General features: G+C 28.9%; 1 protein-coding gene across 1 annotated transcript in view; it reads left to right on the forward strand.

Moving 5' to 3' along the window:
- Positions 1–4,182: 4,182 nt before the first annotated feature.
- The window catches only part of LOC107446521 (protein Wnt-11b-2), a 70,740-nt gene continuing 47,159 nt past the window's right edge, over positions 4,183–27,763 (forward strand). Inside the window, exon 1 of the mRNA XM_016061200.5 lies at positions 4,183–4,327. Coding sequence (XP_015916686.1) covers positions 4,260–4,327 — 68 coding nt within the window. The 5' untranslated portion in view covers positions 4,183–4,259. The remainder of the gene's footprint in view (positions 4,328–27,763) is intronic.

A 27,763-nucleotide genomic window follows, 5' to 3' on the forward strand; every position in this document is an offset into this window, starting at 1 on the left:
TGTAATGGAACTGGGCGTGTGAGGACTTACGGCCCTTTTCCCATTCATCCTGAAATTAGACTAAGAAACATACATGACAAAAATAAAGTTTTGGGGAGCAAAATGGAGTTCGTGAGATAAAAAAGAAAAAATGGCACTTTGCCATTATTAGGTAATGACAAAATTACAAGTAATAAGTACATAAAAAAAAGGTAAAATTAAAGTACAATGGGAAAATAAACACTAAAGGATATTTACAGTTTGGGAATATATACGAAAGAGGGGAGAATTAAAGGAATGTAAGGATGTGTGTATATGTGTAAGTAAGTGCCGGGTCTCTGTTAAAGTAGAGACCCGGCCGTCCTGGTAATTACCACTAGTGCCGGGTTACTCTCTACACTTAAGTTACAGGGATATGTTTTTGCTTTTATTTTCCAAATTAATATGAATAATTTAAAATGTAAACCATAGTTTTAGTTACGATTGAATGAAAGGGAGAAGAATTAAATAAAACCGAAATGAGTTTCTACGACTTTTTACGTTTTTTGTGACCTGTAGCATCCCCACACTTATGTTTGAGAAAATTGCAACACCAAGCAGGAATTATTTAAATTGAATCAAACTTGAATGAAATGTAAAATGAGATACAAATATATACAAATTATAATAATCAGATGCAAATTATTAGAATTGCAAAGTGATTGCGTATGCTTATTTGTACCACTATCAATAATGTGTGGAATAAATTTCATAAATTTTTAACTATACCTTCATAGTGTTGCAATTTTTAACAAACATTAATGTTACAAGCATATCTGAAATTGGAATTTAAATTTCGCTCAGGTTGTAAAACTTTTTAAACTTAGAATGAAATTTTAAAAATCATCTTAATTAAATTAAATAAATAGTCCCAAGAAACTGAAGCGATAAGATATTACCTGATTAAAAATATAAATAGTGAATAACAGTCGGCATGTTAAAATACAAATATATAATTAGTAGATAACATGTCGACTGTTATTTACTATTTATATATTGTTGAAGCGAATGAAGTTTTAAATCAGGAAATATCTTAAATAGTTAAAAATTATGTCATTCCTTTTGAATCGTTTATTCATTTTTCTAATTTAAATTCCAATGCTCGTTATACTTTCTCTTATTAATAATTTGTTTTACACTGCGTGTAAAAATCTCTTTTTTTACTCCCTCCTTGTTAATAATGTAAATATTAATATTTTACTCTCATAAGTCAAATCATATTTCTTCTACAAAAATAAAGTGCAGGATAATGGAAAAGACTATATACTTGCTGTAAACAGAACTTTTTGTTTATATCAGTATCATACATAGATAGAGCATTTTTTGTGGCTGGACCCTTATGGTTCAAAATATCGACGTTTGTTCATTTTTGTCTCCTCACTGTTTTTAAAAAAGAACCCTGATAAAAATTTTCCTAACATCATATTTCGCTCCTTTAATAACTTAACTCATTTGACAGCCGAACAAATTTCAAATTAGCATAATTTATTCAAGTTCAATGTCAGAATTTAAATAATTAACAAATTTAAGAAAAATGGCTAATATTTATAGTTTAAAAAATAGCTTTTATTCGTTTTAATGATTTTTCACTTGCTTATTGGATCGCAATTGTCTGGAAGACTTTCCATCGACAGCGAAGAGAGGGAAATCACCGTCCAGCAGAGATTCAAGGTAAGCGCGCTTTCTCTGAAAGAAAGGTGTGAATATTGGGATGTGCTTTCTTTTGAGGGCTGCCGACACTTCTTTCATCGTTACCGCCCGCCAACCTGCGGTCGCCAACACATCTCGCCAAATCTCTTATGACTTTCGCCACCGGTTGAAGTTTTTAACAACTTCTTTCTTTTTTGTAGCAACTTTTTAATTATTGCTCGGAAATTTTTTTATCATTTCCTGTTTTGAAAACAATAGCGTTGTAACTTACTCAAGTTTTTGAAAAAAGAGTTCCTTTTCTTTAATATAGAATAGAATATGTAAATAAGAAAAAGTTAAGTTTTAATTTATCTTAAGTTTTTCATAAGCTTTAATTCATTTCAAAGAAAAATTACTTTTTATGTTTTCAAAGTTAAGTAATAACTAATTTCTTTCACTCATTCTTTTTTTTCTTCTCACTATTATCGGTATTACTACCACTATTATTATATTAAAGGTACTTTAATTGTAAAAATTTTATGAGTTGAAGTATTTAAAAGTGATGTATAGTTTAATCTATGCAATATTGTGCAAAATAAAAAAATAAAGACACTTATATTAATTTTAATGTTTATAATTCTTTAAAAAATCCTAGATAATGTTTTTTTTTAAAGCGAAATTTGAGAAAAGCATGGTGTAAGATATAATTATATTTCTAATTTTAGTTTCTACACAGGTAATCTTTAAATTTCAAGATGTAACAACTTAATTTTCAAATGTAAAATATTGTAAATGTATAATATTACGCCGAGTAATATTATATTTATTACTATTACTTGGTGAAAAATAGTTATTAGTATATTATTATAGAATAGTAATAATAATAGTACCGAATTCATATGTTTGAAATAATTTATTTTTATGGTTATAATAAACAAACAATTTAACAATTTTTTTAAAAAAACAGAAGAATAGACATATTATTTTTTAAAATTTTATGTAAAGTAAGAAACAAAAGTAAATAATTATTATAAAATTTATTAAACATAAAATTAAATGTATTTGTTGATTTGTTACTATTTTCTTCAGCTTTCTTATATAAGTACTTTTTTTAAAAATTCGCTCATATATTTATTTATTTTTTTCTAAAATAAAATAAAACTGAAACTGATCAAACATAAATAAAATGTGTTCGTTTCCTCATTGTGTATCAGTTTTACTTTCCTTATCAAGAAATAAAAATAGAAATAAAACAAAATATAATATATTTTTTACTTTTTATTTTTATCTATAAAGAAATGAATTAATTATAAAACTGATCAAACTTTAAGTAAATGTACGTATCTTTTTGTTACCATCTACTTCATTTACCTAAAAATTTCAAATTCGTTTACATATTTTATTTTTCAACTATGATAAAATAAAACTGATAATTTAACCGTTAGTTAAAATTATCTCCTTATTTGTTACCACCTGTTTCATTTACCTTAACATTTAAAATTTAATTTACAAAATTTTTGTTTTTAACTACAGTAAAATAAAACTGATATAGCAATAATTAAATGCATTTATTAATGGGTTATAATCTACTTCATTTATCTAAAAATTTTAAATTTCATTTACATATTTTATTTTTCAAATATAACTTTTAATATTATATATTTTTAAAATAAAAATAAAACTGATTAAACAGTAGTTAAATATTTATTAATTTGTTACCACCTGCTTCATTTACCTAAAAATTTAAAATTTCATTTACAAATTTTTAGTTTTTGTCTGCAATAAAATAAAACTGATCAAGCAATAATTTAATGCATTTATTAATGTGTTATAACCTGCTTCATTTATCAAAAAATTTTAAAATTCATTTACATTATAATACAATAACAATTAAGTTATATTTTTATATATAACTGATTAAACAAAAGTTAAGAATTTATTAATTTGTTACCAGCTGCATCATTTATCGGAAAATTTAAAATTTCATTTACAAATTTTTATTTTTTAACTGCAATAAAATAAAACTGATCAAGCAATAATTTGACACATTTATTAATGTATTCTAATCTGCTTCATTTATCTAAAAAATTTCAAATTTAGTATTTTATTTTTCAAATATAATACAAACATAAAAATAACACTAATTATACAGTTAGTAAGCATTTATTAATTTGTTACCACATATTTCACTTACCTAAATATTTATAAATTCGCTTACAAATTTTTAATTTTCCACTACAGTAAAATAAAACCGATCAAACAATAGTCAAATATATTCATTAATGTATTACAATCTGATTCATTTACCTAAAAAGGTTCTACAAATTTTTAATGTCTTAACTGAAAATAAATGAATAAATAAATAAAAAATAAAACTAATATGGAACAAGAAGCAAATATATTTATCGATTTATTTCCATAACCTTAATGACATTTTTTAAAAAAAAACATAGATTCAAAACGTTTTGTCCAGCTGTGGTCAGTGCGCCAAAAATGTAATCTAGTCATGTATCGCCAAATATGGTAGGTGGTGGGGTGTAAAAAATGGGTGTTACTAAGAGGGCCGATAGTCGCTATCGTGATGTTGAATCGAGTGTCCGATCATCTGAAATATGTTGTGTTTTAGAATATTCATCATAGCAATAGTAGTCCTAACCCCAACAACTGCTGTCCACTGGATGTGAGTATTTATTTTAAAACATTCTAAATAATTTAATTTAAAAATAATATAAACTCTTAAGATTTTACATATCTTATATTCCATTACATCATATAAGAAAAAATTGAGAACAAAGAAATGGGAACTGAAAGGCCGCAAAAGTAACTTAAAAGTAAATGTTTGTAAAAGATAATTTATGTTCATTATATAATGAATAGTATCAGAGAAAAGTCGCAAAAATATTTTTATGAAAAACATAAAAATATAATAATTTATCTGATTTTAATTGTTATTTCGTTTTAAACATACTTTTAACATGAGTACTTTAGAAAAGCTGTTTTAAGTTCATTAATTTTTTATTTTTAGATACAATGATGTGAATTATTCATATTTTTCAGACTCGTCATAATATGTAGAAAATCAATGAAAAGCAGCAGAAGTATGACTAAAAATTATAGTAATAGGGAGATGATGTTCTCATTTTAATTGTTCTTCAATTTAAACATAATTTTCTTTGAGAATAGTACATAAAAAGCCGTCCTAATTTTTGTTTATATTTGTCTTTAAGATACAATTATATTTACTAGAATAATTAATTTACATGTAATTATGCATGTTATATTTGTAGACTAGTCCTCTTTACTATTTGTATGATATTAAAGATAAGTCACAAATTTATAAAGTAAAAATTAAAAAATATATTGGAGATCATATTTTAATAATCAGAGCTTTACAGTAAAAAGTATCTGAAATAAGAAGAAAAAAAAAAGCTGTATTAGGTTTTAAAAAAAGCTGTATTAGGTTTTTTAGAAACTAACCACATAGTATCATAAATATGTATCATATCAAAAGGAAAGCCCAAAAATTACAATTAAAAATTGTTAAAAACTGAGAGAAAATAATTGTATTTTAATTAATAATACTTAAACATAATTTTTTGCTTTTAGAACTACAAACATTTTTAGGTTATGCATTTATTTTTATGTAATTATGCTTATTAGATATAACTTATCAAATTTATTTTATTAATTGCAAAAATGTCGCAAAAATACGAAGAAAAAAAAGGTAAAAAATGAAAAGAGAAAAATGATTTGGTTTTAATTTTTGTGAATATTTAAACATAATTTTTTAAGGAAAAAAGTATCCACAAAATACTGTTCTAGTTTTTCACCCAATTTAATTACTTGTTTTTACTTATTTATTTATTATTTCGATAGAACTATGGGTGATAGATATAAGTAAATATAAGATTAGGTATAAGTATAATTGAGAAAAAAGTAAATCATAATGTTTAATATTGACTATGATTTAAACAAGATTTTACTTTTAAAAGTACTCATAAAAATTGTTCTAAAACACTGCATTTGCGTTGCTTATTTTAGGGTATTTTCATGTTTGTTTCATAAAACTGTCGAAATCGTTACAGCATGATATCAAAGAAAAGTCGCAAAACTATGGGGGGAAAAAACAGGGAGGAAGTAATCGAATTTTAATTACATAAACAACGTAAACATAATTTCTTACTATGAGAAACGCCAAAAAAGCTGCTCTAAAATATTTTACTTTATTTATTTGTGTTTTAATTGTGTTCTTAGACGTAACGAAAATTCGTTACTTAACGAAGAGAAGTCGTGAAATTAAGAGGGGAAAGACAAAAAATGAGAAGAAAATAACGGTTGTGCTTAATTTACGATTGAAACATAATTTCTTACTACGAAATGCACCCATAAAAAAAATGTTCTAAAATGTTTTGTTTTGATTTATATATTCATTTTTTAGTTATAATTATATTCGTTAGACATAAGATGTGAAGAAAATATAACAAAGTCTCAAAATTAAAGGTGGTCAGAACTCGGAAAGCATAATTGCGATATAATTATCGATCATTTTTTTTATAATTTAAATGTAGTTTTTTATCAAAAAAAGTAGATATGTATAAAATGGCGCTTAAAAATTTTTTAAGATCTTTTTTTTCGTTTCTTTTTTTTTATTTTTAGATATAACAACGTTTGTTAGTTATAACGCTATAACTTGTCCAATTACTAGTCAAAAAATGTATGATATGAGATAATAAAAAAAATGTAGTGAAAGTTGAAAGAAAATAGTAATTTTAATAAATTATTGTTAAGATATAAAACTATTTTTTCTTCGAAAAGTTCACTTGAAAATTTGTTTTAAGCATTTCACGTAATTTAATTATTTTTGTATTTTCTTTCTTAAACGTTACTAGTCAGATTAGTCACATGTGACAACATGTATGATATTAAAAAAAAAAAGTCGCACAATTAGAGGGGGAGAAGAGAGTGAAAATATGAAAAAAAGAATTATGTATTTTAATCGTTGATTATTTTGTTACAATTTAAACACTATTTTTATCGAGAGAAATATCCATGAAATGCTGTGTTAAAACTTTACGTTGCTTCCTTTTTTCCTTTTCTTTTCTATTTTTTTCCTTTTAATATATAACTGCATTTGCTAGATGCCAAATTAGCCAAGTTTCATGAAGATAATATTTAAAGAAAATTCGGGAAATGATATAAAAAAATTTCATTAAATTTGAAAGTAAACAGTAGAAAAGTAAAGCACTCACTCATTAGCCCAAACAACAATTTTAATAAATTATTGTTATTGTCTGTTGAAAACCTCACATAAAATCTACTCTAAACCTTTGATATTATTTAATTATTTTTATATTATTATGTTTCAAAGGTAGAACTATTCAAATTAGCCATAAAAGAGTTGATAACAAAAAAAGTCGAAAAAATATCGGGGGAAAAATTATAGAAACCTATAGTGGTTGAAAAAATAAATTTTTCTCTCATTATTTAAATTGTTTAAACGAAATTTATTTCACCGTAAAAAAGAACCCATTGAAAAATGTTAAGCAATTTTCCTAATTAGTTTTTTAAAAGAAATTGCCTTATACAACGTTATAGATACACAAATAATTTCTAAACTGAGACGGAAAAAAAACAACATATTTTTGAATAACAAAAACTAGCATATATCATTTTGAAGAGAAAGTTATAAAAACTGTATGAGGACTATTCATATATCTTCGTTATTTTATTGTATATTGCTGATATCTGTGAAATAATGTACCCCATTAAAAGAAAAAAAATTACTAAAAATAAAAGTACGAAAAATTAATGCATCATGTAAAAATTACTTAAAATAGTCTATGACATATTTAACATTTTTGTGAGCATTTAATTTTCAAAATAATGTTTTTTATTTGTCGTCCTTTAGCATTATTATTATTATTTAAAAATTCCATTAATGAATTACAAATTAAAAATTAATTAAGCAATATTTTACTTGATATTAAAGAATATATAAAAAATAAAACTGAATTGATGATATTTTTGCAAAGTTTCAGTCATATGTATTTGTCAGTATACTAAGCATGAAAAACATATCAATAATTTTAAGAACTCATAATTTTATTGTTGTTTTTGTGCGCTAAAATTTGTCGAAGATTTTATTTAAATTAAGTTACATCTAATAAATGAAATAATCAAAATAATAGATTACTCAACATTAGAAAATTGACAATAAAAAAATCTAATCGAGGAAGTAGTTGCAAGCTTCAAACAAAAACATTCATAGTTTGTTTGTTTGTTTTTTCATTTCGTTTCACTGTTTGAATTTTCTTCTAAAATATAACCGGCAGCAGTCTGTCCATCCAATGAAGCATAAAGTTTACGACAAAGAACATTCTTTACCTTTACAACTACTATAACTACCGTTACAATTACTATACTACTGTGGTAAAAAAAAAAACATGTTTACAAAACTATACGGTTTTTTTTTAACCATTTACGAGTAACATGGTTTCAACGAAATTTACCTGGACATTGCAGCTACGTTTTTTGTTAGGTAATGGGCATTGGAGTTAGGTTATAGTTGAGTTGTGTTTTTTTAAACTAATCGTGGAACCTGGTTTAATTAGTTTATCTGGCTGTTTCACCTATCGTAAAAGATGGAAAATACTAGACTTTTTTGTGCTAAGCAGCTATATTGTGCTGCTCTCTATACGTGAATGAGAGAATCGTATTCTAATAGTCTAGGTTCACGAATTGGGAAGTGCAGGATGCTAGAAAAGAAACTCTTCGTGTGTTGAAGGGAATGGAGTAAATATTGTGGTGTCAACTCTGAGACTCGTAATCCTGTTTTGTCGGTCATGAGATTGACAGATTAACCCTCTCAGCTGTAACATGTAAAAGGTATTGCAAGGAACTGAATGGTACTTTATTGGTTGGGCCTAGTTGGTGCGCTAAAATTTTGCTTATTTAACTGTATTAGGTGAAGGCAGATAATAAACGGTTTTTCTTTTAGTTAGCAGTTTGAATATCAACTTATTTATAGTTATTTGGCAGTTTCGCTTAAATATGGAAAAATACAAATTAAATAAATTGTTAGTCAACCATTTTTTCCGAGAAATTTCTAATAGTGCTCCAACGAAAGTGAGCGAAATCATTGAGAGCATTTACGAAATTCAGTTTTAAATAGCGTTTTGGCTTATGCAATTTCAACAATTTTTTTTCAATTGTTTATTCATGTTACAATGAGCTTTATTTCTTATATAGACTTTATATTTCTCCTTTACTTTTTTATTTACATATGAATTTTTCGTCAATCAAAAATAGGCGCATCAAGTATTACATAAAACACAATATTTTTTGTGCATAAAATTGTGTATTAAAGGCAATCTTATATGCAATAATAAATTTAAATAATTACTAACGATTTTAAAATCATTATCTGGAGCTTCAAAATAGTGCTCATTATTTAATTTATAAACTTAAACAATATGTATTCAGGGTTGTAAACAGGGGTGAAAGCGAGACGGAAAAGAAGAAAGGCTGGTAGTAAAACCATTTCAGTTATAGCTAGTTTTCGGGAAGAGTTTACTTATTCTTTTTTTAAACTACTCAACAATCTATACGTTATCTTGGAAAAGGAGAAGTTTTATATAGATGCAGAAATTTTATTTTTCTTGAAAAAAATACTAGAATGAAATGTTTTTCGTACCAGTTTTTGCTCTTTTTCGTCTTGCTATATAAGGGCTATCAGACATGGTTGTAAACTCCCCTGAAAACAGAAAAAACTGGATGTATAACAATTTAACTTATTATCAGGAGGTAAAAAGTATTAAATAATTCTGAAATAACTTTATTTTTCTTTTATTAGATACTAATTTTCTCTTATGACTTTTCTATTTTCAAATTGAAACTTTAAAGTGCTTCCGGTCTATAAAATATGATAACGAATGAATAGATGGGATAAAATAAATCACTTTGATAACAATTATTGTTCCCATTTTGAATTGTAAAGTTGAACTGAATAATAGACATCTCATGTGAATCCTAAGGTGCACTCACAATTAAAGTATGGTCAAATCTATGTAATGCTATATAAATATGGTAAAATTCACCGTGTTTCTGGTTCTATGGAAACACCAAAAAGCTTGGTAATTTTTACCGAAGTGCTTTTTTAATGATTTTTGCAAAATTAACAACAAAACGTGATTTTATAATGGGTGTTAAATTTTGATAAATGTAGTAAAATTTGATAATTTTATCATGATACTTTAAAGGGTATTATGAAAACCATTTATTCGGTTAAATTCATTTTGCAGTTTTTGATTTTTTTCTAAATACGAGGGTTGTCCATAAAGTAAGGTTCCCAACGAATTTTCACAATGAAAAACGTGTTTATTGGCATTGAATAATACATGTTTGGAAAACTTAGACTTCCCTCCTTTTTTCGGCATAATCGCCGTTTAGATCAATGCATTTTTACATGCGGTGTACCATCTTCTTTATGCCTGAGTCGTAGAACTCTGCCGCCGCTCCGCGAAGATAGCTTAAAACAGACAGAATTTGCTTAAACTTCTTCGGCTTTGGAGAGCATGGATGCTTCCACTAACGGGATTGTTCTTTTGTTTCCGGTGTCATGTAGTGGACCCAGGTCTCGTCCCCAGTGACAACAGAGTCCAAAAATTCCTTGCCATCGGTTTCGTAGGCATGAAGAAATTCGCAGGCGGCTTCCACACGTTGCCGTTTGTTGTCATAGTCATCCGTCCGCATTTTCGGGACCCACCTTCCCCAAGCCTTGGCATATCCTAAGCGGTCTCTCAGAATGTTGTGAATGCAGGACTTACTGACAACAGGGATCATCTCGCTGAGGTCCCGAACCTTCACCCTTCGATCTTTCAGCATTGCTTCTTCCACTTTCGCAAACGCTTTGTCCGAAAACGATGGCCGGCCAGAATGTTGTTCGCCATGGACGTAAGTCCGTCTTTGAATTCTCTGCACCATTTGCGCACAGTTTGCACACTCATACACTCTTCCCCGTACTCCTCACAGAGTTGGGAATGAATGTCCACCGGAGGAACATTTTTTATACTCAAAAACAAATCACAGAGCGTAATTCGCACCTGGCGTGAGAAACAAATGGAAGCTTTATCTTTCACGGCTACCAAGACAAGAATTAACGTTGTAGATACCTCGCCGGGGCGGGAACTGGGGCAAAGGGAGCTAAGTTACACGCCAGTCTCAACAAATCCCGCTTAACAGCGTTCCTAGCATCCGCAGCTCCTTGGGAGCCTTATTTTATGGACAACCCTCGTATGTGGTGATAAGAACTATATTTTTTTAAAACCAGAATTTCCAGCACACCATTGCCACCAAATAAAGGGTGTATATACCGTATATTTCAGCTTTTATTATCAGAATTAAATATTTTTTTCACCAGAAATTAGTATTGTAATTTGTCAGGATTTTTTCCTCCAAGTACAGTTTAGAGAATGATTAAAAAATTTCTTTACATGAATAAATTAGAAAAAAGTATATTATATTTTACTCTTGACAAGCTAATAAGTTTTAGTTTATAGAGTGTCAAACAATTATTCTTTTTTTGTAGTAGTAATTTTTTGGGACTAACATAATAAAATTAAGCAACAGAAGAGAAGAAAGAAACTCATTAAAATATGGTAGGATTCAAAGTAGGAGTGAAACACGCTAAATAGAAAATGATTAAATATAGATTAAAATTAGTGTTTTTGACTTACTAAGTTTACCGTTATCAAATGATGAGGAATCATTATTTTGCATTAATAATTTTATGTCACAAATAGTAAAATTGAACTACAAAGGAGAGAATCTTACGAACTAACCTTACAAAAATCTAGTACAGTTTTCGAGGGATACGAAATTCAAGGAGGAATCATTAAAAAAAAAAGAAAGAAAGAAAAATGGGAAAATGTTTTACTTCTTTATAGATTTTCATTTATAAAGCTTCGAATAATTATTTTGCGTTAATAATTTTAATTCAAGAAAATAAAAATCGAGAACCGTAAAAATAGTAGTTTAAGCATAAAATTTAAAGAAGGAATAAAACTCACTAAATGAAAAATAATTAATTGAAGTTAGAATAAGTGTTTTTAATACAGAAAACTGACCAAGTTATAATAATGAAACTTAATAATTTCTGAGCATCAAATGATGATATTTTTTTAAATAAAAAATCGTTTTCATGTGCAATTTAATCAAAATTTTAAAACTACTTCGTGAATTTCAAGAATATTTCAATGTAATTTATCATAAATTTAAAGATCATTAGCACCTTTAGATACAGAAAACTATATGAAGAAAAAAAATTCTGCTAAAATTACCATTCTCAGTGGTAATGACAGTTCTGGTAAAAAAATACATTATTCAGGTAATAAAAAGTAAAATATAGGGTATTGACACCATAAATGTGGTAATTTTTATGGTAACGATTTAATGAAAATTCTAGTTTTCAAAATTATAACTCTTATTACCACATATTTACTAAGAAATAAAAAGCTAAAAATAAATTTTACCGAATGTATAGCTTTTGGGCTATGTCTTAAGGTATCATGATAATTATTATTATTAAGGATCATTACAAAATTTTACTTCATTCACCAAATTTTACCTCATTTACCAAATTTTTTAACGCATTATAAAATTATATTTTATTGTTAATTTTAACAGAATCATTACTAAAGAACTTCGTTAAAAATTCCCAAGCTTTTTCGTGATACCATAGAACCGGAAATACGGTAAATTTATCCATATTCTGATAGTTTTAACAAATTTTAGCTTCAGTGTAATTAATCAAAACAAGAGCATGAAAAAATTCTAAAAATCAAAAAAGGTTCTCTTGCAAAGAAAAAATTATTTGTGGGGGAGAGAAAATCAATGAAAAACTAATAAAACTAGATTGTGAATGTCAATAACACTCTTATTAATACATAATAACGTAACAATTCGTAACATAATTTAAACAATTTTTAATGGACGTAAGAAAACCGGCAAACTCATAAAAATTTCTAAACGAAGATGTAAATGTTTTTTTTTTTTTAAATAACAATTCTTCTTCGTGTAGAGATAGATAAAAATTATTATGCATAATACTTCCTTCTGTATTGTTATATAAATTAAGCAATTATCAGTGCACCTAGATATTGAGGATGGGCCGAATCAAAACAAAACCCATAAAAAAGATTATGTATTTTTTAAAATGAAAGTTCTTTTTTCATGAGAAGATTAATGAAAAATTTAAGAAATATCATGTAAGTTTCCATAATACTTCCTTCAGTATTTTTATATAAATTAAACAATTATTAGTGCTCTTAGATATCGAGAATCAATCAAGTCATAACAAGACCAAAGAACTACATCATGACAAACCAATTAAAATTTCCAAAAGATGATGTATTTTTTTATATAAAAGTTCTTTTTTCATGGGGAGATTAATGAAAAATATTAGAAATATCACGCAAGCTTTAATGTAACACTTTCGTCAATTTTTTTTATGTAAATTAAACAATTATTAGTTCTCTTAGATATTGAGGATCAATCAAGTCGTAACAAGACCAATAAAAAATTCTACAAATAAAAAAATAAAAAGCAATTTCTTAAGGAAAAATTCTTCTTTTTTTTCTTCTTTTTTTTGGTAAATATTTTAAAAACTTTATAACTAATTTGTAAGTTTTGATAACACTTTTGTCAAAACATTATAATCAAAATGAATTAAACAGTTATTAAGCTGTCGTGGATGCAGAGAACCGGTTAAATCATAAACAAAACCAATGAAGAATTCTTAAAAACAAGAAAATGATGAATACACATGAATGGTGAATTACACAGTGAAATGAAAGAAAGAAAAAAATAATATGTGCAGACCAATGAAAAACTTCGTAAATTTCAATTTCACTTCCATCAATATTGGTAACGTAAGTTTAACAGTTACTGGCGATAGACCCAATCATAAAATCTGCTATAGATTAAGCAATAGATGAAGTAATCCGTGAAATGAGATGAAATAAAATAAGATACAGTTAGTGCTCACCCAGCCATATGATCATAAATCATGACAATAATAAGAGAAGGATTGTTTACTTTAATTTATGGTAAACACAACGGTTACCAATTCGTGCCTTCAGTCATGAAACCAATTAAAATTGAGTTACATGAACTATTTCTTAATATTATGGACATTTTTTGACTGAATTCATAAATTGCTTTCTTTGTTTCTAAATATCTCCATTTAACAGCTAGGAATACAATTTTTTAGCTATTTTATGAAAGGAATATTATCATTCATTTTGAATTTAATTATTTCCAATTCAAGATACGATGATCAGGCTCAAGAAGAGAACGAATATTAAGATTATTGTTAAATAACAATCGTTTTTGAAAAAAATAAACAAATTATTTTTTTTTCCCTAGAAACAAAAAAAAAACAAAAAAAAATTTTTTTATTAGAATATTGAGTCACATTATTGTCTCAAAGTTAGATTTAAAATTTCAAAGAAAACCAAAGAAATACTTCTTTTTATTAAATTATCGAAATCATGTAAAAAGAAGTTCTTTTAAGTACTTGAACTATTCACTACTTTTTAAAATTCATCTGTGTAGTTCTGAATCAGTTGCAGAGAATGAAGTGAAAACCTTTTAATCATTATTTATACATTTTTCTTAAACGCGTTACTTTAATTATAAATGCTTGTGCTTTAACCCGTTACTTTATAAAAGTAACGTTGCCATCTATGACTCTGATTCAGTATCAAAGAGTCATGTGGGAAAAATTATTGGAATTTATTATTTCCTAGCTGCCCAGTTCCATCATTTAATTGGAGTTGTGGTCAAATTGGGATTGCGGTCAGTCGGGGGAAAAAGAATAACGAATTGGTGTGACTAATGTGTTATGGCGTCTCGATTGCTGCAGTTCATGTGAAATCTTTCTTGTAGGTGGAAAATCCCTGTCGGTATTTTTTGCAATAACACTCCTAAATTTAACATTTCTGTTAAGTTACATTTGTAAGTTTGTTTATTTATTATTATTTTTTGGGGGGGGGGATTGGTTATTTCGATTTCTTTTATTTGTAAGCATAATTTTTATTTTATTTCATAACCGGCGTTTAACAGAAGACTAAACTCTGAGTTTACGACTATCAAAGTTCACCTCCGTAGCTTTGTTATTTTGAACCCAAAACAGAAGACAAGGGAACTCCTGTATCAGGCATTGGGAGATACTATAGCCTTCATGGAAGACTTCTTGATAGAACACACCCGCATTTGCGCTGCATGGAAACTAAACCACGAAAACCTCCTATGGTTAGCCCGACGGCAAGGGGACTCTAACCCATGATTCGCCTATTAGTGAGGATATTTTACGATAGAGCAGTGGTTGGTGCCATCCGGGCGAAGAATTAACATCGACCAGCCATTCGAACCTGGGATTCGAACCTGGGTGAACTCATGGGCCTCCTCAATCTCTATCTCCTGATTCACTGCGACTCTGTATGTATAATTAACATTTATAAATAATGTATTTTTTCGCAACTAAAAATGCATGCATAATTAACATTTTTAGAAGCGAAAAAAAAATTTTTTTTTTAGGTACTGTTAGTGAAACTCATGGCTTTCATTTTTTTTAAGGAGAGCCCAGCTCTAATAAAAGAAAAAATATATATAAAACCTCTCCCTGATCACCACAGGTTGATATATTTTTATAAATATAAATACTTATTTTAATTGCTTTCTTGATTACACCGAGTTATTTTGGGTTTTGTATAAAGTGCAATTTATCATTATGCCGAGTAAACTCTGCCTTAGCAGATATTACCAGCAAGATTTGTTTTTAACTTTTTCTTTAACAATGCAAAAAAAATATTCTCTTCTAATTGACAGTTTGCGACAAAGCAGTCAGATTCTGGAAAAAAATTGAAAAGTGGTAGGCACCTTTAAAAGAATCTGAATAACTTAACGAATTTGTATCTACCAACAAATATTTGTCAAAATAGGAGAGATGTATCTAGATGTGATAAGAAGGGATGCTACTCTAAGAAAATTTCCAAGACTGAACTTTTTTTTTGACCAAATAATACTGTCTAGCGTTGTTTACCAAACTTTTAGAAGTTTATAGCTCACTGACACCAAAATTTACCGTTCCTTGATATTAGCCTACATATTAAATCAATCATTTAATTATTTTTTCTAATTTTTTTTCTTCTTTATTTTATGTTTTTTTAGCAAATATAACGAAAATAACAGCTAACCATGTATATTTTTTTACAACTATTACTGAACAACCTGAAACCATTCATATCTCTATTTTTCACTTCACTGTTACTTATTCTTTACTCTAGCGCTATAATTTCTTTCTTTTTTAAAAAAAATAATCTTGATTTAACTTTGGCCAGCATGACAATAGGTTAGGGTGGAGGTAGCAAACTCGAGCAAATTTAGATTCAGCAATAGTACAAATTTAATTACACAGGTGGATGAAGTTCAATCAGTCCCATTTGTCAAGACTTTAAGAATAAGATTTAGCGAAGCTGATAAAAAGAAGATAAACAAAAGTCCTGACATCATTACCAAATCATGTTTTCATTAAGATATAATATTATTTTTATTTCGACCAAAAAATTTGTTAAATTTCTAATGAAAAAAAAAATGAAAATTTAATTTAATTGACAGAATTTATTAGTCCATTGATTTTTCTCAAGACTGATTTCAGTCCCCGGGACTGAAGAGTGGCACCCATGGATAAGTGACTAACTAAATGACGGAGCGATATCACCAGACAATTGCTGTTTGAATTCCGCTGTTACCCTGGGTGTATCTTCGTGCTGTATTGCTCCATTTGTCCTTCTACTTGACAAATTCTTGTAAGCCTTAATTGAGCACACAAGTCTAATGCAATAAATGTATGTTGCATCATTAAATTAACCAACTATATTTTCCCGAAATTGTAGTGAAATTAAAGTTTGTAATATTTCGATTAACCTTTGCACTATTTTGCATTTTTTACCTTCAATGTCACCTCTGACAACGGAAGTGACCACTCTTAACGCTTAAAATTTTTTATTTCTTAATAATTAGAAACGACATTATTTCATGAATTTTGGAAATTATAAAAAAAATATATATATTGTACTATGTAGTTTAAATGAGTTAGTGTTCACATTAGTTCAAACAACTCGTAAAGTTCTGGAAGTGTAAAAGGTTAAAAATTTATCTTCACTTTTTATGACTTAGAAAATTTCAGATTTTAGTCAAATATCACATTACCTGCCGTTTTTTATACTTTCTGGTTAAGATTCTTTGCTGTAGGAATGATATGAAAATCAATTTTATATTTAGGCAGAAATTATTTTTTAACTATCCAAACTCTATATATCTTTAATTGTCCTAAACTTTTTCTTCGGAAAAATCAATGACTAAGATTTTCTTTGATAGAAAGCTTTGTTATACTATTATAAATGTTACCCGAAAACTCTCCAATTCTCTTCTGCACCCTTTTTTTTGATGGAAATGGTGGTAATTTAAGAGAGGGAATTAAAATTCTTCTAGACAAGCATTGTTTGCGATGTATTTTTTCACGTTAAATTTGATGAGACCCTGCAGATCATCGGACTAATAGTTTAGTCCTATATACAAAAAATACAAATATGTATTTATTTACGCAACTGATATTGTTATCTAAAGTGAGACATTGTTTCCTACGTATTTTTATTCGAATCAAATGAATAGTTCAAAAGTTTTCATGTATAAGAATTTTTGTGAATTAAAAGTACTTCTTTCAAGATCTATTTAAGTATACATTTTGCATAAGGGAATAATTTTCAAATCTGTCTATAGTGTTTTAAAACCAACACCAACTTTGGTCGAATTTTTCTAGTTCTATGTCTGGTTCTTAGGATCACGGTGGATTCTAAGATTGTTTTAGAGGTGCTTGTTATGTTTTATAAAAATTCACTCCTGAAAAGGATTAATAATTTCTCATATTTTCTGGTTTGAAAAGAAAAACAGTTTGTATTTTACTAAATTTTACAAGTTGAACTATACTAAAATTAGCTACGATGTTTTTAAACGTTGTGATGAACGGTTGCGCGGGCATCCTTTATTTAAAAGTGTTCATTAGAATTTTTAATTTAAAAGTAGTTTGTGAATAAAAGCTTTTTTTTTTTATTGAAATTATCATGTATTGAAATTGTATGGAATTATCAATTTAAAATCCCACCCAGAAAAAAGTTTCTAGGTGTGCCACGGCTCACAAGTAGGATTTAAAATGGTTATATCTCGTTAACTGTCTCTTTTTGAATTTCGTGGTCAACATAAAGTGCTTTGGTCAGTACTGGATGAACTACAATGCATCAAAATTTCAAACGGCTTGACCAATTTTCGTCGGGAATTGCGCGGTTCTTCAAAAGGGAACCAGTGTGCTTTATTCAACAAACCTAAAGAAGTCTATTATCTCTCAAAATCTATGTATATACACAATCAATACTCGCACGTGCCCTTAAAGATATTCACAAACAATCGCTCAACACCTTCGGGGATACGGGCAATAAAAGAGGAAACTTTTACAGCCAACAATCAACATCCGTCGATTTCTTCGCCACTTTCTTAAACAATGAAGCATCACAAAAAACCACCTGAAAAATAGCCAAACCCAAACACAACTAAATACTTTACCTCGAGGACATGAAACTGAAGTAACAGCTGCGGGAACTTAAAATATTGGCAAAGTGGGTTGTATCAAACACGTCGCTTTTAGTCTTTTTTATGATTTTGAGGTAAAAATTCGGAAAGATCAAAAGAATTCGCCGAGCGTGGTAATTTCTTTGGCAGGTAATGTTGACTGACGGCGATGTCTGTATTTAAAACAATAAATGTACTGCTAGGTGCTCTGGTGGGACTAGGCTGGAGATGGTTGTTTACAGTAGGATCCAACTCACAAAAAAATTGGGCCCAAGGCCAACGAATCGAGGCACACTTGGTAATGCCGATTTAATAATAAGACTGATTGTCTTCAGAAGGCGGCCGGGAAAAATTTAACAAGTATGTATTCACAAATGTTTCGTGAGACTGGTAGCAATTTTATACGTTTAATTTTTGGAATTAATTTGATAAGTTTTCAGATCTATATATATATATATATATATATATATATATATATATATATATATATATATATATATATATATATATATATATATATATATATATATATATATATATATATATATATATATATATATATATATATATATTAAAAAAAAGTTACGATCGGGTAACGAAATGAGCTGGCTGCCTGTATGGGGAACAAGGAGTTAGCATCGTGCCTGCAAAATCCCGGATTCGAATCCCGCTGTGGGCATAGGTGTCACTCCGTTCTATCTGCCCTTCTTATATTGTTGAGGGCGATATTGATTCATCTATAAGGCGTCCGCGATACAATGATTATCTGGAATTTTAGATACATTAAGCATTACGTTTTTTTTTTTTTTTTTTTTTTAATGTTTTATAAAAAAAATTAAGTGACAAAATATTTCTTTAATTTCAACGAGTTTCCTCCAGCTGTTCAACGGCGGTTATAAAATAAAATATAAAATAAACTTGTCATTTCAGTACTTTGACGAAATTTTTGCTTAGAGAATATATCAGGGAATGGTTTCGTCTAAAACGAGCACACAAACAACAAAACAACACATAAACTAAGAGATATATTACAATATATTTTATAATTGAAGACAAAAAGAAATGAATGCACAAATTAAAAAGAAATGAGTTAACTTCTATTCTATAATGTAAAAACCGAAATCTTTTTCTCCACACCCTGTATTAGTAAAAATAAGACGTAAGAAAGATTAGTGCAATTGAATTAAAATATATATATATATCCTGTCGTTTCAGGACTTGGGCTCAAAAAAATCTTTAGTACTCAAACTAGGTTGAGGCTAAAAACATCACGACCATATGGGACTCAGACGGGACTGGGCTCAAATAAATCCTATCAATGGAAGGTTTGGGTGGGCCGGGGTGAAAAAAAAGACATTGATCTAGGGCTCAGGTGAGCTTAGACACACATAAAAATATTTTAATAAATATTAAATAATAATAATTAAAATAACAATTGAGTTCAAAAAACCCTAGCAAACTAAGGCTCAGATGGTATTATGTTTAATAATTAACTATCGAAAAAATTTTTTGAATGAGTTTAAAAAAACTATCGATCTACCAGATAGGCTTGTGTTCAAAAAATTCTATAAATCAAAGGCTCAGATTGAATCCAGGCTCAAATAAACTCTATCGATCTAAATAACTATCGATACATATATATATATAAAAAGTGAATATTGTACATAACAATAAATCTTGAATACGATATTATGTGGGTGTTGATAGATTTATTCAGGCAACGAATATATTAGTCAATTTAAAAATAATCGAAATTTGTTATAGTGAAAAAATATCGCAATATGTTGTTGCATCGTGGTATTAATATTCGGCACTTATCGGTCAGAAGGACTAATATCCGTATTGGCGACAACATGAGAAAGCAGTCGTCAACTTATAATGTGTCACCTAATTAGAATAACATTCAAAAAAATTTTTTTGTCTGTTTCAGGGATGAACATAAGACGGGTGGTCAGGTTACAAAGGTTTTTCCCTTCTTTTTTTAAGATAAATTTGGTTAGGGATAATGATGGTAATCCTGATCCTGTTTCTTCAACTGGGCACCAGGGGAATCTTACGGCACAAAGAGGGTCAATGTAAAAGGTTTCACTTTATATAATTAATACATAATGGTAGACCGAACTATTGCTTCAAGTGAACTTGTGCTGCCACATTTTTCTTCTTTGAGGAAAGGAACCGTCCCTTTAAAGGAACGTTTAGGCACAAATGGGCGAGAAACCAGGAATTATGATATGAATTGGGGTATTCCATTCTCCCACCCCCTCTTTTTATCCACACCTTCGACATGAAGGAAAGAGGGAGGAAAATACTGTGATGCATGGGAAGGGGGTGGAAAAACAATAAGATCTAAGAAGAAGAAGGAAGAAAAACTTTAAACTAAGAAAATGAATACGAGAAAAATCATGCTAAGCAATCCTCAAACTTTTCTTTATCTTTTTATCTTTCGTTAATAGAATAAGATAGGAAAATAACTACCCGGTTCGGGTCAAATGAAGGGGGGGGGAAGGGAAATTTCCTCCGTGGTTTTTAAAACCGTAATTGCAGAGAGACAAAGGCGGAGCAGTACTGACACCCGTATATACTGTTTTGCTTAAAGTAGGGGGGGGGAATTGAATTGGAAAAGAGGGGGACTTTTTTTTTATCAGCCCACCCTGTCGGCTAGCTCGGTTGGTGTTGAAGTAGTCACTGGTGGTGGTTACAATCTGACACTAACTTCAGCATTCACATAGAATCTTGATTGATTTTTTTTCTTCTCTATTTTTTTGTATCGTCTAACATGAAGAATGTGCTGTTATTGTTGTTTCATACGGGATTTATTCTTTAATAATTAGTTTTTTACGCTTGTTTTACTTCATACTTTTAACTGTATTTTTGGTTCAGCATTTTTTTTTTTTAATGTAAATAAATAGCTATAGTAATTTTTGTCTTTCCAGAATTGCGAGTCATTACATATTATTGCACCAATAAAGATTAGGTGCAGTTGTCAATGAGTGAGCCAACATCGTAGCAAACATATGCAGCATCATTATGCAAGCCAATTTTTTTTAATTATGCATAAATTTACAAAATTATTTTTCAAAAAAATTCATTGAAAAGAAAAAGTGAAGGTAAAGGTACAGTTGGCCCTGTTTTTCGTGCTTGGTAATTAGAACGATGAACCACTATTACGTAGAATATATGCTGAAACATTGGTTTTTAACTACAAAATAATTAAAGGATAATTAAAATAATAATAAAAATTTAATTCGGTGTAATTTTATTCGAAAAAACATTGCAAAAGTAACTGTGCCCCTTACTTTTTAAAATGAGGAAAAAATAAGAATTCCACTTTTTCTGATAAAATAGGCTACTGTATCTGTTTTAAGAGGAGGAAAAGGAAAACGAAATACTGTGCTTACTTTCCTTTTTCCATACAGCAGAAGCTGTACGATTGTATTTGCTATTAAGAAAAAACAAAGCAGTACGTATTTTAATAAAAACAAAAGCAAAGCAGATTACTATTACAGGCTAGCTAAAAATGTTGTATTATTTATTCTAGTTTCTAATTGTGTTAAAAACATTAATTGCTAACAGATACCACTAATAACCACAGAAGCAGCCTAAAGATTAGTTCTTCAAAATTTCAAAGAACAAAAATTTAGTCGAAGATTTAATTTCCTCTGTTTAAAAAACTAATTCACAGGAGTTCCAACTGGAAGAAAAAGTTTATTAATTTGTAACATCAAAAAACAGGAACAACAATTTGAGAACTATTTTCTTAATATGGAGAATTAAATTACCATCACGAAAAAACAGGAATCCCGTTTGGAGAGCTTATTTAACTAATTCAAAACATCAACGAAAAAGAGTCCTAATTCGAGGAATTAATCTCCCAAAACGTCAAGAAGCAAGAAAATCAATTTTACTAATTCATAACAAGCTCAAAGGAACTTTAACAGAAGAGCCAAATGTATTCATTTAAGACATCAAAGTAAAAAGAGTCCTAAATAGAAGAATTATTATAATGAATAATTATAAGCAGATTGTTTGTGGTAGAAAATACTTTGAAATAAAATTTTATATTAAACTTAGGTGATAATTCAACAATTCTTGTTTTATGTTGTTCCCAGCTGTTATAATATCAATAGCCATAAAAACAAGAAACGGTACAGTTAAACGGAGAACCCTTGAACATAAACGAATTTATAGGTGTCGCTCTTCTCCATTCTACCCACACATTTATTTCAATTTTTACGATCTACTATTTCGATTTTTACTACAAATAAGCGACTTTTTTCGTAAGAAAAATTTTATTTTTAGTTCGCGAAACAATCGGAATTAATTTCAGAATCAAAATAAGATTATATTGCGCATCAAGCAATTAATAAAGAAATAATAGTGTAATTACATGCGATAGCGTAGGAAAATAGCTCAGGAAATAATAAATTTTGGACTTGAAAAGATTTATTTTATTAGTGCAATCAGTTTCGAAGATTTTGTCTCAGCAACATATTTCTTTCTAAAGAGTTGAATTAATTTTATTACGGTTTGACATAAGCAAGGATTTAGATATTTGCTCGTGAGAAAAATTTAGTTAGTAACCATTTTTCCTAAGCAAGGGAACAAATGTAAAAACGGTGATTTAAAATACTGCTATACAAAAGAAAGAAAAAACTTAAGTAACAAGAAATTCAAAGGGAATTGGGCATTTTTAAAATATAATTACTATACATTAAAAATCGATTTTTTTTCCCATAAGTTTTCTGAAATTCTAAGAATTAAGAGTTGATAGTATAAGAAAGGGGGGGGGGAAATAGTTGTCAAGCCTTTTTTCTTAAAATTTATCGTGAAGCACTTAAGTTGGTTTCTTCAACTGCACGGCAGAATAGCATTTATTTAAAACATTCTTAAGAGTTTCATCCCTTCGAAGCTCTTTCATAAAATAAAAGAAAAAAGATACAAATTGGGGCACGTCAAACTGGAAGTAGCTTTGATGCTATACTATATTATAGTAAAGAATATTTCGCAATGTTTTAAATAGTTAAAACAAAATTTTAATTTTCAAAAGTTGCCATTTTAGTGACTTTCTCCCATACAAACAAAAGCTACTAATTTAAACAAGCTATTATTACTTAGCTATTTAAACAACAGATTTCCCCACGCGTAAGAACTCAGATTTATTTCTTTTCAAGAGATGCCAATAATATTGTCAGAGTTACCTATGTATTGAATTTCATTAATAATTTAAAATCTGTCCGCCATTCATTGACTCACACAAACCACCGTAACTATGAGTTCGGGACATTTCAGCAACAAGTATTAAAATTATCTCTGTCGTGAGATAAAATCGAAAACTCATACTCATTTAAAACTACCTAACAAAAGGAATCAAAATAAACTTATAACTATTTATTTCACTTTTCTTTTTTTCTAAAGTAACCTGACAAAATGAATCCAAAAAAAATACTTAATGTATAACTAATTAGTTAACGCAACTTAAATTATTAACCTAACAATATAAATTATTATACATAACTATAGTGTTGCCAATTTAGATTATCGGATTTCTAGTGCAACGGTAAAAGATGTAAGCATGAAGGTAAATACTTCAAAATGGGTGTTATTTTGGGTTTGAATGTCGTGCGCACCTTGTTTGGACGTCATCGCACTTTTCAACTGTGTTCAAGAGTAATAGTAAACAGTGCGCATGCGTCGTCGTCATTACATGCGTTGCTATGGCGACCACTGCTGTTTGAAAATTTTTTTAGAATTTTTCTTTCACTTTCAATTTTGTTATGCATTAAGTTGGTGAGTTGATTTTTGAAATATGGGACCAGCGAGATCCCATAAATATTCCTTGAGTTGCGAAAGAAAGAGAATTTCATTATTTGAACGATATTTTTGTTTTTACTGTTTTAATTAAGAATCAGAAATTCTAACCTATAGTACAAACTGGATCGTTTTCAATACTAATTCAGATGAATATCACAAATAAAGAGGATTAAAAAAAAAAAATACAAACTATTAGACAACAAACATTTTGCCAATGCAGCGATCACATTTTTTTTTAAACATGTTTTCACGTCAATAACCTAATAAATCCTTTCCCCCTCTTTTTTTTGTATATTTTCATGAGCCCAAGCAATGCATTGAAAGAATACGTATTCAAATAAAAAAAGTAATAATAAATCTCGGACGCTTTTATTTTCATGAAGATTTTCCTCATGGGAGCATTTGGTCCCTATTTTCTAACTAACGTAGTGGCCATTTGCGAGAGATAGACAAAAGGATGTCGCGTGTGCCTAAAATTGTAAGAAGTGGTAGAAACTCAATTCATTTTTGAAGTTATACTTCTTATGCGACTTCCAACAAAGTTGCGTTAAACGCTTAACGCTACATTTTTATTGGCCGGGAAATCACGTGGTAGGATCCAGTTTTCCCTCATTCATTTCCATATTGTTTTGGTTCTCACTAGCATAAAAACAATAAAAGTCATAAAAGTATTGTTTTTCTATAAATATTTTTTTAATTTGTTTTGATGCACGTATAATTTCATAGGGTAGTATTTTTTTAATTTCAAACTTAGTGGATAGCAATTGTAAAAAATGAGTGAAAACAATCCCACGGACAATGCGACGGATTTAAGGTTATGTCAAGGTACGTCTCTTGTGAATATCAATGGATTGTTAGGTTTTCTCTTCTGAAATTACATTATGACGCATTCACATACATTATTAATACAAATACATTTTCCAGGGCGAGACGATGAGGCAACCACAAGCACTTCCACTGGGTTCAAGAGGGAAAAATGCACAATATTACCGTGATTACAGAGCACGGAAGCGAGCGGAACAGGAAAAAGAGTCGTTGAATAGAACTAGTGATCCTTCTACGACTGCTGATTCTTCTACAATTAACGTCGCAGGTTGCGAAGTTTAACTTCTTCCGCGAGGAGGGACTCCACGCACTATTTTTTTTATTTGTTTAATCTACTTAATTATTCAGTGGAAATTACCACCATGACTTAATTACATACATTTAAAGCGCAACTATTTCTTGCATTTATTTTTTATAGTAAACTGAAAGAGATATGCTAGAAAAGGTTGATAATTTCTGTCTCTTTCAATAGCACTTTCTGACAGACGTGGCATCCCTGTAGACAAAATCTAACATATCAATCATGAATAATTATTACAAACTATTAACAACAACGAATTCTGCACCGACCACAGTGCTGACGTAAAATGTCTTCACTGGTAGACGGATTATGGATTAGAGTTCCCGTGCAGTCGAGCTAACGGTGGGAGGTTTTCCTCTCTGTAACGCAAATGAGGGCTAGTTCCATCAAAAATTCTACCACGAAGGCTAATTTCTCCCAATAGTTGATCCAGGATTTTCCTTTTGGATGGGGTTCAGAATTACAAGGCTGTGCATCTGAACATAGATAGTCGTAAACTCAGAATTGGGTCTGTTGTTCAATGGCACGTTCAAAAATAGTAAAAGATAAAATTTAAAAATATCCACAACCGTTACATATATATATATATATATATATGACCACCTGACCGGAACATATGCTCCTGCACCCCAGAGCCCAAGGTCAAGAAAACTGAGATGGGCACAGTCGGCCTTGGCCCTCTTAATGGGCTGTCGCGCCACTGAGTTAGTTTTTATATATATATATATATATATATATATATATATATATATATATATATATATATATATATATATATATATATATATATATATATATATATATAACCATCCAAAAATAGTTACTATGAGTGCTAAATATCCACTTACACATCCATAAATAAACCAATTATGTGTATTTTTGAACCCTGTCTTCTTTGCCGTTGAACGCAGCGTTCCCAGAAATCATCAAAACTCATTCTGTTTAATTTTTCATTTATGAAATTCAGTGGTGTAAGGGAAAAATCCTCTCTCTCTCTCTCTCTTAACTCCACCCTACATAAATCCAGAAATAATAACAAATAGGCTCTTCCTAATTGGGTCTATTGAAGCGAGTTAATGATTGTATTTCGTGTAGAACTACCATCAATGGGTGCCACGTGAAGGCGTTTACTCACATTCAGATTATTATTCAATAGAAACGTGATAAACCTCCGTTTGAATCCAACCTTATTTCCGATTGTTCCTTCTTAACAGACATAAATTCCAATTTTTGATCTCATCCTAATCATTGATTCCTTTTTCTTTTTTCCTCTTCCTAATATCATTTTGACAAATCTCATTGAATTGCTGAAGATTTTTCCACCTATTGCTCCTCTGAGAAAAGTTCTTTCTAGGCTTTTCGATGATGAAGTAATCAGTTAATGGTTAAAAATTAACAAACTTATTTTAAATCAGTCTATTAACAAACTTATTTTAAATGAGTCTATATTTAATAAGATATATTTTCGGAAAAATACGCACCTTTAGTTTATTCTGTTATTTTCAGTATGTTAATTATGTTAGACCGCACGCCTTTAATGAAATATCTCATGTTTTTTGAGACAATGTAAAAATAATTTCAATTCTACATGGTAACTAGACAATATCAAAACTACATTTTCTAGCAATCTATACAAGTTCGCTACATGCCTTTTGAATAGATGCGCGTTGTAGAAATAATAAATTGAGTTAAATTTAGTTTCATTATTTTTGTTTTTTTTAATAGATAACGCACATTCTATGAAATATCTTAGATTTATTCATCAGATATATTTTTTTTAAAATGTCTTCTATTATTTTTTTTATTTAAATTTCTTCAATAGACAACACATTCTATACAATTTCTTAGGGTTTTCGATAACGTAAAAACCATAAAATGTATGATGTTTTCTGTTATTTTTTTATCTTAATTTTTGCAACAGATAAGCACACGTTCTATTAAATATCTTATGGTTTTTAACAACGTAAAAGCATTAGATATCTTCGAACAAATATCTTTGTATGATAAGTGGGCAGTAAAAAAATTGTGTTTACTTGTTCCTCAATCGTCGTTTAGGGTGTTAAAATATCTTAATTTTTGTCAATAGACATCAGTGAGCGTAACACGAAATACCTAATTTATTTCGCCATCATAAAATAATATTCTAGATTTTCTGCTCGATATTAATATCTATATTGAATAAAAAATTTGTATGGACAGTGCGCCAAAAAAAATGGATTACCCTGATTAACTCTTGATCTAATGATCGTATTTTCACGTTTTAACACTCAATGGCTCGAGAGGGTGACCTCAAATATGCTAATTAGCCCTGCTTTACTTATTAAAATATTTAGAAAATCAAAAGTTTTGAAAATTTATATTCAGCAATATCTTTCTAACAATGACAACTTACTTGCGGTAATCTGAACGAACGAGGACTGAGGCATTAACAAAACATTCTGAAGAATGTATAGTTATTTGGTGTTTTGATCTTGTATTTTATTTATTTTTATTTAT

This window comes from Parasteatoda tepidariorum, chromosome 8 (genome assembly GCF_982258835.1).
Source record: "Parasteatoda tepidariorum strain Cologne lab strain chromosome 8, Ptep-v5.0, whole genome shotgun sequence".
Taxonomy (NCBI): domain Eukaryota; kingdom Metazoa; phylum Arthropoda; class Arachnida; order Araneae; family Theridiidae; genus Parasteatoda; species Parasteatoda tepidariorum.